General features: G+C 41.0%; 2 protein-coding genes and 1 long non-coding RNA gene across 4 annotated transcripts; all 3 read left to right on the forward strand.

The window, feature by feature from the left end:
* Positions 1-1,595: 1,595 nt before the first annotated feature.
* On the forward strand, positions 1,596-3,113 carry LOC120447828 (large neutral amino acids transporter small subunit 2-like). Its single transcript, XM_039629414.1, has one exon. It carries the CDS (start codon positions 1,596-1,598, stop codon positions 2,883-2,885), a length of 1,290 nt encoding a protein of 429 aa, XP_039485348.1. The 3' UTR covers positions 2,886-3,113.
* An 896-nt stretch (positions 3,114-4,009) lies between these two features.
* LOC120450203 lies at positions 4,010-5,032 on the forward strand. Of its 2 annotated transcripts, none has more exons than XR_005616255.2 (2): positions 4,010-4,385; positions 4,640-5,032. It is a non-coding gene; the product is annotated as an uncharacterized LOC120450203 (long non-coding RNA). The 2 variants fall into 2 exon arrangements; XR_005616254.2 differs by having other exon boundaries at positions 4,662-5,032.
* Positions 5,033-10,400: 5,368 nt separating this feature from the next.
* LOC120447829 lies at positions 10,401-10,970 on the forward strand. The gene has a single exon (XM_039629415.1). It carries the CDS (start codon positions 10,401-10,403, stop codon positions 10,968-10,970), a length of 570 nt encoding a protein of 189 aa, XP_039485349.1.
* The last annotated feature ends 1,233 nt before the right edge of the window (positions 10,971-12,203 follow it).

A 12,203-nucleotide genomic window follows, 5' to 3' on the forward strand; every position in this document is an offset into this window, starting at 1 on the left:
ACACTCAATTGCTATTGGCCCTCCATTGTGTATTGTTGTATCGAAACGTGTGAGCATGTCAACGTCAAATACTGTTAGCAAATTCTATACATGCTGACACTGTCTTTCAATTCCGTCTATTGTGGACTACCTACTTTGTTTTCTGCCGCATTGGCGTTTTAGCGATATTTCGTTTCCCTCTCAATTCCTAAGCAGTTTTCGACGCCATTTTATAGTAGTAAGCTGTGGATTTAGTTGGTCTGTTTGACCATTAGTGCCTGGAAGGGTTCTTTGAACTTGCTAGAGCCATCTTTGTCACTTTCGTGGTCCCGAAAGCACCCGTTTTCCGCGTCGACAAAGAAAGACTGCACAGCAGAAGTATTTCTTTACGTTACGGCTTTTGAGCAACACGCTGTCGGCTTACACTACTCCGGGGTTACCTGTTTCAGTAATTGAGGCTTTTACTGAGCAATAGTTAGCTGTTAGAATTTTTGTATAGTCTTTTTGCTAACGCAACAGTTATTAGTTCTGAAATGTGTTTGGAGCAAGCTCCATTGCGTCTCCACGTTCAGCAAAGTGACCAAACTGGTCGCATGCCCTATGAATATCCCCTCCGTAAGTCCATTAGCCCAAATAAATTCACTTATGCTGCACCCAAATCACTTCAATTATGCCGCCAGCATAAGAGGATTCACAGCCCATAAGGTCAGGAAACCAGCTCCAGGCCGGAAAAGCGGCTTAGAATTTAATTTCCTGTTTCCACTCATAACAGGCGGTTCCCCGTTCTCCTGAATCTCCAGTCGCTAGTCTCTTTGGTCCTAACCGAAGATGTCCCGTAATTAATGTGCCCATACGCAATGATGTATGGATGGCGAACAGCTTTCTACCAGCCGTATTTGCCTAAAAGAGGTTTGTTTGTAAATCCTTTAAGTGATTTTAAGCCATCGTCGCTCATGCAACCAGCCAATAAGGAAACACCTGGAGATCTCTGACTTCCCGCTGCTGCAGCTCTATTTCTTGCCACGACAGCTGCTGCACAATTTCCCTAATTAAATGTAAATTACAAAATGATTTCATGCAATGCTGGCAAGGGCGGGCTAAATAAAGATCGTATGACGAAGTTTCACGGGACGGAAGTAAATGACAAGAGGCGTTGTCATTGCAAGTTGAAAATTGTAATTTTCCTGCCTATTACAATATTTATGCCGGCTAAGCAGCTGCAGATCCACAGACGTGACCTTGTCTGGTGTCCTGGTATTTGACTTTTTGCCACTTCTTTTTTGCTCCTTTTTACGTTGTTGAATTGTTTTCTTATCATTAGGTCTGATGAAATGTAAGCCAAGGAGGATGTGAAAGCTCTTGTCCTTGCAGCGGAATGGCTTATCCGCTTCGCTCAGACAACACGAAAGTCAAAGCCGGTCAGCGAGTTCGCGACTAACAGCTACCGTGTACCGAAACTCCCAACTAGCGGCTTAAGCATACTTTCAGCTTGGGCTGCCATTGCGAGATGAAAATTGCTTTCCCTCCAACCCTTTGTTGACACTCCCCTGCGATTTTTATTTTGTTTATATCAATACAAAGATAAAAAGCGTAGGAAACGTGAGTCACAAATTGAAATGACTCATGGGAACACCGAATCCGTGGGAAGCTCCCTCTTGATTTGGCTGACCTGCGGCATTTTGTCGACAATCGGAGCTCTTTGCTACGCGGAACTGGGAACATGCATCACCAGATCTGGCGGGGATTACGCCTATCTGCTGGTGTCCTTTGGGCCGCTGGTGGGATTCCTGCGGCTCTGGATCGCACTGCTCATCATCCGGCCAACCACGCGGACCATTGTGGCTCTAACTTTTGCCCACTATGCGGTCAAGCCATTCTTCCCGGAATGCGATCCCCCACAGAATGCGGTGAAACTGCTGGCTGCCATATGTCTGACTCTGCTCACCACAATTAATTGCCTGTCTGTGAAGGTGTCCATGAAGGTGCAGGATGTGTTCACGGTGGGCAAGCTGCTGGCCCTCATCATGATTATCCTAGCCGGACTGTACTACATGGCCACTGGCGAGTTGGAGAACTTCAGCCATCCGTGGGAGGGCATCTACACTACCCGCAACATTGGCTACGCCTTCTATTCCGGTCTGTTTGCCTTTGGCGGCTGGAACTACTTGAACTTTGTGACGGAGGAGCTGCAGGATCCATACAAGAACCTGCCGCGTGCCATTTGGATAGCCATGCCCCTGGTCACTGGCATCTATGTTCTGGTTAATTTGGCCTACTGCGCCGTGGTGAACAAACCGGAGATGCTCAGTTCACTGGCCGTGGTGGTGACCTTTGGAAACCGTGTGTTCGGACCGCTGGCCTTCATGGTGCCCATTTTCGTGGCACTGAGCACATTTGGAGGCGTCAACGGAGTGCTCTTCACCTCGGCGCGTCTGTTCGCCACTGGAGCTCAGGAGGGGCATTTGCCCAAGTTTTTCCAGCTGTTCCATGTGAAGCAACAGACTCCCATTCCCTCCCTGATTTTCACATGTCTGATGTCTCTGCTCATGCTGCTCACGGATAACGTCTACCAGTTGATCAACTACTTCAGCTCGGTGCTCTGGCTCTCAGTGGTGGCCAGCATAGCCGGGATGTTGTGGCTCCGGCACAAGAGGCCCGACTTGCCCAGACCCATTAAAGTCCATATTGCGCTGCCCATTATCTTCATGGTGAGCTGCGTGACACTGGTACTGCTGCCGAATCTGGAGGAGCCGCAAAATCTGCTGATTGGCATCGGCATAACCCTGGCTGGTATTCCGTTCTACTACGCCTTCATCGCCTGGAAAAATAAGCCCAAATGCTACGGACGGCTGTCCAACTCCGTGGTGGAGATTTGCCGGGCCGTCTTCAATACCACCATTATCTAATCGAATGAGGCGATTAACTAGGCCTACATACATACATATGTACCACACGTGTAAAACTCGTGCATTTAGTGCAAAAACACTCAAAATTGATATTCGAAAACACTGAAAACTTGTTAAATCTTTAACAGTTTTGAGTAGTCCCCTGTCCCGTTTGTATGATATTTTAGCATTCCTCACCACGAAATTGGCATCTATTAGAATTTAGTTTTATCGTACGTTCGTATTTATTTCAGATAGCCCCTCAGTAAAAATAATGGACAAGTGCAGTTAAAATTTAGAGAAACAATTGAAACCTTATTACCACGCAATGAGGAGAACAAGTTTTAGAAGCTAAAAAAAATTCTGAAAGTATTAATCTCTTCAGTTCTTTGATAATGAGTTCAAATCTTTCTTGAGATCTTAAACAAGTTGATTGGAATGTGGTCCTAAAGTCAATCCGCTTAATTTGCTGACTGAATAAATATATAATTTAATTTCAGAAATTAAACTAAAATAATTAATTAAATAGACAGCAGTCTGTAGCCCAAAAGATTAGATGAAGTATTGATTTTGAAGTATAAATTATGGTTTAACAGGAGAGACTATCTGATACCCGTTACTCAGCTAGTGGACGTACGAGGGAGAGACTTGCACACTGACAGTTTTGGGTTTTAAGTGGCGTGGCAAAAAGGTCTTTTTTGTATATCGATAGAATTATACAAGACTAATAAAAAAATAGGAAAGCATTATTTTTTTGGCGTTAGTTTGGAAACGGTATGCTTAATCTCAATTATCTAGCTTCTATCGTTCCTGAGATCTCGATGTTCATACTGACAGACTGACGGACATGGCCAGATCGACTAGGCTATTGATCCGGATAAAGAATATATATACTTTGTATGGTTGAAAACGCTTCCTTCTGCCTGTTACATACTTTTCAACGAATCTTATATACCTTTTTACTCTACGAGTAACGGGTATAATAAATACAACGAATTTTTTGTAAAATGACTCAAAGATAACCATGTAGCTGCAACAAAGCTGTTTGGCAATCTGTTTTTATTTAAACATGTGTTTTGGTTTATTTCGTGGAATTGGACTGTATGAAGTTATTCCGATTGCTGGTATATAAAAGACGGCGACGAAAACTTTTAAATCATTCAGTTATCAAACAGCTTTAAGGTTACTACTTTCACTAGCACACAATGTAGGCTATCACAGTGTTCGTCTTCATTATCCTGGGCGCCTGTACCAACAGTACTCCAGTGGACGCTCATAACGCTGGTTTAGCCAAGCAAGTGGGCACATTCGACGAGGTCAGTCATAGGATAGCGTCAGCTCCATTATCTCCGTCTGGCAATAACACCACTGTTTCCCAAGAATCTCTGCCACCTTCTGGACCCAAGAAAACGGAAGAATTCGTTACCATCCATTCGGTACCATCCACTGAGGCTGAATCCACAACAACTTATATCCAAAAGGCAATAGGAAAATAAAATGTGAACGTAAAGAAGAGCTTATGTAAGTTAACACTGTTAATGAGTAGATTTAAGTCGATATAAGTTCGGGGCTGTTACCCTACATTTTATATGCAAATTCAGCATAAACTCTGTAGGGGCCGTGTCTGGTTCTCATTGGTCTTCCCGGTATGGGGAGATATGCTGTTTTTGCTAGTGTCAGCACTTTGCTGGACGAGCGGTCGGCTTGCCGACCGCGAATAGCTTTTGTAAAATAGAATAAGTTTTCAGTTTGATTTGTATAACAATAAAGAGCAGTGGCTCATAAATCCTACTCCAGGTAAAGCTGCATTTGTTGAATTGGTTATCTAGCCTTAAGGGCAGGTAATAACGGAGAAAGTTCTCCCATCGTAAACTGATCACAATCAGGAACGGCGCTGAGCAAAGGCCAGCGAACCACCCCTACCTAGCTGAGTAGACGACTACGTTGACGATTACGTCATCCCCGGAGGAGAAGATCTCCAGCACATACAGCCCTAGCAGAGCAGTCGATTGCATCGGCGCTGAAGTACTCAACCCCTTTCCCCTTGGACTGCGGTGCGGGATAACCTAGGGCTACACTTAAAACATAATTTGTATACTCTTACTTTAAGGACATATAGAAACGAAATATTTTGACGAATAATAAAAGAATATTCAGTTAAATACGAATGCGTGGCCTAAGTTCAAACCATTATTTTAATCCTAATTTTAGGTTGTCATCCTAGTTTCGAGGTAACAATCAATACAAGTGACGTATTGAATGTTGTTATTCGTGGCGAAGACAATAGTTATACCCGTTACTCGTAGAGTAAAAGGGTATACTAGATTCGTTTAAAAGTATGTAACAGGCAGAAGGAAGCGCTTCCGACCATATAAAGTAGATATATTCTTGATCAGGATCAATAGCCGAGTCGATTTGGCCATGTCCGTCTGTCCGTCCGTCTGTCCGTCCGTCTGTCCGTCCGTCTATCTGACCGTCTATCTGACCGTCGAGATCTCAGGAACTACAAAAGCTAGAAAGTTGAGATTAAGCATACAGACTCCAGAGACATAGAAGCAGCGCAAGTTTGTCGATTATGTTGCCACGCCCACAAACCGCCCAAAACTGCCACGCCCACACTTTTGAAAAATGTTTTGATATTTTTTCATTTTTGTATTAGTCTTGTAAATTTCTATCAATTTGCCAAAAAACTTTTTGCCACGCCCACTCTAACGCCACAAACCGCCAAAAACTGTCAGTGTTGAAGACTCTCCTTCGCACTTCTACTAGCTGAGTAACGGGTATCAGATAGTCGGGGAACTCGACTATAGCGTTCTCTCTTGTTTTAACTTGGTTAGACGGCTAAACTTCTTTGTTTCAAGTAGATTCAATAGAAATTTTGTATTTTATTTTACGCGCGAGTCCCATGGCCACACCTCCTGCCCAACCGACCGAGGGGCGCTGCCGTGTTTCGCACGGCTCGAATCGCGGGAAGATAGACGCGATATAGAAGACAGTAAAGAACGAGGAAATATATATATATACTAGTAAGATCTTAGAATTTGTTAAATACGTTAGTATAGTTCACTTTAAGAACGGCAAAGAGTGAAAATTAGAGATAATGGGAAAGAATCTATTATAGTCAGAACATAATACTCTGTAGGGATCATGCAACTCATAATTAGATCTACATTGATTTAAAATTAACGGTACGTAATTTCTAGTAAATCTGTTTGGAACAGTGAAGTTTAGCCGACTAATCAAGTCGGGACTATCAACTACACCACGAATAAGGCTAAAAATAAAGACTGGTCCAAGCATCGTTCTACGGTTAGCTAAGGAGGGTAAGTTAATTGGCATTAGTCTACTTGAATAAGGAGGTAATCTAAGGTTTGCATCCCAATTAAGCCGCCGTAAGGCAAAAAGTAAGAAGTTCTTTTGAACCGATTCAATTCGGTCCGAGTAAACTTCATATTGTGGACTCCAAACAGGTGATCCATACTCGAGGATCGGTTGGACTAGAGATGTAAGTAAGGTTTTGGTCATGTAAGGATCATTAAATTCCTTTGACCACCGTTTTATAAATTCAAGCACACTCCTGGCCTTATTGACTAGACGAAATATGGTCTGAAAATTTAAGTTTAGGGTCCAAAAGAACACCAAGATCATCAACATGTGTTATTCTGTCCAAAGAGCACCCACTTAGAGTGTAAGTCGCGTGCATAAAGTTGGCACGACAAAAGGTCATAACTTTACACTTAGAGCCATTTAATTTTAATACGTTATCACGGCACCAGGTTTGAAAGCTATCTAGATCGGATTGTAAGTCCAAATGGCGAGAAATGTCCTTATACTGGATACATAATTATACCCGTTACTCGTAGAGTAAAAGGGTATACTAGATTCGTTGAAAAGTATGTAACAGGCAGAAGGAAGCGCTTCCGACCATATAAAGTATATATATTCTTGATCAGGATCAATAGCCGAGTCGATCTGGCCATGTCCGTCTGTCCGTCCGTATGAACGTCGAGATCTCAGGAACTACAAAAGCTAGAAAGTAGATATTAAGCATACCGACTCCAGAGACAGAAGCAGCGCAAGTTTGTCGATTCATGTTGCTACGCCCAATCTTACGCCCAAAAACCGCCCAAAAACTGCCACGCCCACACTTTTGAAAAATGTTTTGATATTTTTTCATTTTTGTATTAGTCTTGTAAATTTCTATCAATTTGCCAAAAAAACTTTTTGCCACGCCCACTCTAACGCCCACAAACCGCCAAAAACTGTCAGTGTTGAAATTTCTTCTTCGCACATCCACTGGCTGAGTAACGGGTATCAGATAGTCGGGGAACTCGACTATAGCGTTCTCTCTTGTTGATCTTCGCTTCGCACTCTTTCACAACCATACTATCCGGCCAAAAATCACCAGAACATATGGTCGAGAATAGATCATTAGGGAGAGTTATCTTGAAAGATGAGATGTCTCTAGCGTAAGAAAAGTTAAATTTTTCCTCTTTTATGTTATCGGCTTTTGTTTTGTCTTCTATATAAGACAATACATCAGATGATGTTTGATCACGGGAAAGCAGAAAAATGAAAATTTATTTCTTTAGTGGAACCACCGAGAGGTGTTTTGGCACTGCAGGTTGTATTTCTGAAGGTCCAACTTGTGCCGGTAGTCCGGACTCAATATTCCTTTGTGGTGGTAATCTATTCGGTACGGGTGGGATCACCGGTTGAGAAACCAGTGCGGACAAAACGGAATCTGTAGCAATCCCAGGCTGGACTCCCTCCACAACGGATTGATCGGATTGCTCCGAATCGTATTTAGCTGCCGATCTAAGCAACATTTGAGGGTTTGCTGCGATCGTCAACTGATCAGCTGTGGAGTCCGGTTGATCGCTTTCTGGAGGTTGCGGGGCATTTCCCTTAGCCAGCCTACCACCAGCGGCTTTCTTGCGCTTTGGAGATTCCTCTAATAGCTTGAGGCTATTAAATTGTGAATCTAGCGCGGAAAGATCATCAGCTCGACGAAAACTATCTCTAGCCACGCCAAAAACTGCTGATCAGTCATTTTAAGCCACCTTTAGTTTGGCGCATAAAGAGTTTTATTTCATTCGCAACCCCTAGGCAAGTATCACAACAGTATTTTAGATTTGGGCCTTTTGCCGTCATCACAGCGCACTTAGTGTGCACCAATCTATCACATAGCCAACAGGTCATTTTTGACTGCTCAGGCTTTATTACCTGACGGCATTTGTTATGGAAGCAGACAACATTGAATTCCATAATTAATTGGGTTTAGACCACAGTACCAAAAGACAAAATCAAAAATGTACCGCAAGAGCGCAGTCTGCACTTTAGGATTTTGTGTGGGAGAGCGGGTACACCGTGCAGTTAAGTACAAAAACAACACCAAACAGCACAACGGACAACGCAAAAAAGAGAGAGTAAGCAAAACGCAAAGACAGAAAGAGAACAGATTGTATTAATTTATTAAAATAATGTACAAATCACAAAAATAAATTCGGAGCGCAGAAAAAAAAACACGACCGTTCGCTTTGAAGCTAGAAGAAGCTGTTTTCGTGTCCTTAATTATAAATCTTTGAAGATCTATGAGATCTATAAGTTGCATGATCCCTAAGAGTATTATGTTCTGACTATAATAGACTTCATTCTGTAATCAGTAAGTCTAACTCTCTGCCGCTCTTAAAGCACTCATGACTAAGTTCCTTAACATCTAATTAGATCCTTATATTTATACATTTTCTCGTTTCTTTACTGTTTCCTATGTCGCGTTTACCTTCCCACGAATCGAGCCGTACGATATACGGCAGCCCGCGTGCGTCGTTAAGGAAAAAACAAGAAAGATTCGATATAGTCGAGTTTCTCGACTACCAGATACTCGTTTCTCAGCTAGTGAAAGTGAGAACTAGAAGCTGCAATAATTCTCATTATCTTTATTATTCTTGTAAATTTCTATCAATTTGCCAAAAAAAAAGTTTGTAGTTTTGGGATAGAAAAGTTAGACACATACATATTAAAACATGCGTTACCTACATTAAATTACATTTGTAAGCTAAGTGTCCTTGTTAAAGGACGAATTAATTTTAGGTGTAGTTCACCCAAGGCTTTTTGGAATAAAGATTGCACTTTAAATTAAATTTGTGCTCTTTTAGTCTTCTATGCACACTCGGAATGCAAACCGGCAAGTCGGGCTAGCCCCACTGCCTACACGTGTTTTGTTTACTCTGCGCTTAAGTATTAAAATGGATTTGTTTTAGAGCCAGAAAGCCGACTGAGCACGACTACTAACACGACATGCTTCCTTTGGTTTTTGCGCCTGCAACACAACCATTTCAAGCCCCTTTATTTCAAACACTTGTCTTTCGAGCTCAGGCATTTAAGCCTTTTAACGAGTTTCTTGGAATGATTTCCAACTAGCCAAATTTTTCCGACCTTTTCCTAATTTTTTTGTCTTTTCTCTTCAGAATTTTCTGCTCGGCTATTATTAGCTTTTCTTACTAAATTGATCTTAACGTCTCAATTTTTTTACTGCTGTATTCGACCAAATGGTCCAATTTGGTCCAAATGATCAAATAGTTGGTTGGAGCTTTAAGGCAAAATTAGGGGCAAATTTAATTAGTATATTAAGTGTTTTTTATCAATAAGTAAATAAAGTAGATCACCTTTTTTTGAAAATTATCTACACATACATACATATATAGTGAAACTAGTCAACTATATGGTCGGATTCATCAATAGGAAAACCTAAAAATATAGTGTTACTTATGAAAGTATCAACAGCTTTTTACAAAACCGAAGACATTTAAAATCTCTGTCACAATGCATCTGCAAGAAAATGAGTGAAGCAGAACTAAATGAACTTATAGCCTTTTAGTATATCTGTTACCCGGTGCTTTGAAAAGAGTGTATAACTTAGAAAAAAGCGTGTACATATTATGTTTGTATTTGATAGACGAGGCTATCTAGTCATGTCTTCCTGTCTGTCCACGTGTCCATTTGTGGGCACAATTAAAATATCATTAACAGAATATAAGCAAGTAATTTAACCTCGTGTGCGATCTCAGCCACCTTATGGATATCTAAGCCATTCGATTTCTACTACAGCATTGGCCTTGCTGCGAGTTTATTTAGATACTTGTGTGCCCATGCAACATTGTTTTATAAATTTTAATTTAAAGGGCATCCAGGAAACCGAAAAATTGTATTTATTTGATTCGATTTTATTTATGGCAAACTTTTAACGCAAACTCACTTCTCCAAAATTCAATCGACAACTACCGTATTTGTCAATTGAAAACTGAAATTTAAATATACCTTTAAATGTATCAATAAATATATGTATATTCACTGATGATTTTGGGCATCTGATTCTTAATCTCGTAGGCTGTATTTTTTACCACGCTGTATTTGCGTTTTTACACGAAATTTGATGGATACTAATGTAGCATAGATAGCGGTATCTGATTATTTTATCTGATTTTGAATTGTGTGCCTGAATTTAAAAAAAACAGCTGCTTTAAATGCTTTGTTATGCATCGCAATTGGGCCCTGTCTTACCTATCCCTTGTTGGTTTGGTATTGGTAAGGACTAGTCCGAAGGAAGTTCACTCGGACTTGTTTTTTGGAGATGAGTCCGCTCTAAGGTCCAAGTCATATATAGCTGAGGCCTTGCTGACAAAAACTACAACAACAGCATCAAATTTGTTCTTTAAAGTCATTACAACAACCAGGCCATCTGTGACAATCAGGCAGGATGTAATCAAGACCAAGGATAAGGATCCTGTAAAAACTGACTCCCACCGCAAAAACCGCACACATAACAAACATCAATCAAAAAACAATAAAAAGAGGCGTCTTAATCTTGCCGCAGCTAATGGAAAAAAAGAGCATAGTCCGCATAAAATATTGAATGACAAAGGACTGCAAGGAAAGACTTCTGCATTTCCGAAGTCAAATCAGACTAATCCTGTATCAGGAGGCAAACATAAGCCTAATGGAACGGTCTTTCTGGAAGCCAAGAGTATGTCTTTGAAAGATGTAAGTGAACAGAACTCACAGACTCATCGTCTGACGACATGCCTAGTGCTTCCTAGTCTCTGACAGTATAGATTAAAAACTGTATGCCCTGTAAAAAAAAACAAAGTATTGGAAAGATTTATATAAATGTAATAAATTAAATTAACTAAAAAATATATTGGCATATTTGGTTCCCCAAGCTGTTGCCACGCACAATCTATAGCTCACAAGCTGCCCAAAACTGCCAAGCCCACGCTTTTAAAAAATGTTTTCATATTTTCAGTTTTGTAGTAGTCTTGTACATTTCTATCAATGTGCCAAATACATGTTCTCCACGTCCACTCTAACGCCCACAAACCACCAAAAACACACAGTTTTGAAAAATGTGTTGAAACTTTATTTTTCATAGTTGGTGAATTTCTATCGATTTGCCAAACAACTTTTTCCCATGCCCAACAACCAGAAACCGTCATACAATGCCCCGCTCACACTTTTAAAACTTTTATACATTTTTTATACCCGTTACTCGTAGAGTAAAAGGGTATACTAGATTCGTTGAAAAGTATGTAACAGGCAGAAGGAAGCGTTTCCGACCATATAAAGTATATATATTCTTGATCAGGTCAATAGCCGTGTCAATCTGGCCATGTCCGTCTGTCCGTCCGTCTGTCCGTCCGTCTGTCCGTCCGTCTGTCCGTCCGTCTGTCCGTCCGTCTGTCTGTCCGTCCGTATGAACGCTGTGATCTCAGGAACTACAAAAGCTAGAAAGTTGAGATTAAGCTTACAGACTCCATCGATTCATGTTGCCACGCCCACTCCAACGCCCACAAACCGCCCAAAACTGCCACGCCCACACTTTTGATAAATGTTTTGAAATTTTTTCATTTTTGTATTAGTCTTGTAATTTTCTATCGATTTACCAAAAAAACTTTCTGCCACGCCTACTATAACGCCTACAAACCGCCAAAAACTGTGTTTAAGACTCTCCTTCTCCCTTCCACTAGCTGAGTAACGGGTATCAGATAGTCGGGGAACTCGACTATAGCGTTCTCTCTTGTTTTCATTTTCATTTAGTTCTAGTTTTTCCCTATTTCTATCAAAATGCCAGAAAAATTAAAAAAAAATGTCCGTTTGGACTGAGTAACGGGTATCTGATAGTCGGGGAACTCGATTATAGCATTCTTTCTTGTTTTTAGATTTAGATTAGAAATGGTTAATCTGGTAAATCAAACATATGCTGCGTACACGTAAAAGTTTTTTTTAGTTCTCAAGATCGGAATTTTCTTATGGACAGCATTCCTTATGTATGCATTTCTT

The sequence above is a fragment of the Drosophila santomea genome, chromosome 3L (assembly GCF_016746245.2).
Source record: "Drosophila santomea strain STO CAGO 1482 chromosome 3L, Prin_Dsan_1.1, whole genome shotgun sequence".
NCBI lineage: Eukaryota > Metazoa > Arthropoda > Insecta > Diptera > Drosophilidae > Drosophila > Drosophila santomea.

Excerpts from the sequence above, each read along its gene's own strand:
- LOC120447828 (XM_039629414.1), top strand. The coding sequence starts at position 1,596 with ATGACTCATGGGAACACCGAATCCGTGGGAAGCTCCCTCTTGATTTGG.
- LOC120447829 (XM_039629415.1), top strand. The coding sequence starts at position 10,401 with ATGCATCGCAATTGGGCCCTGTCTTACCTATCCCTTGTTGGTTTGGTA.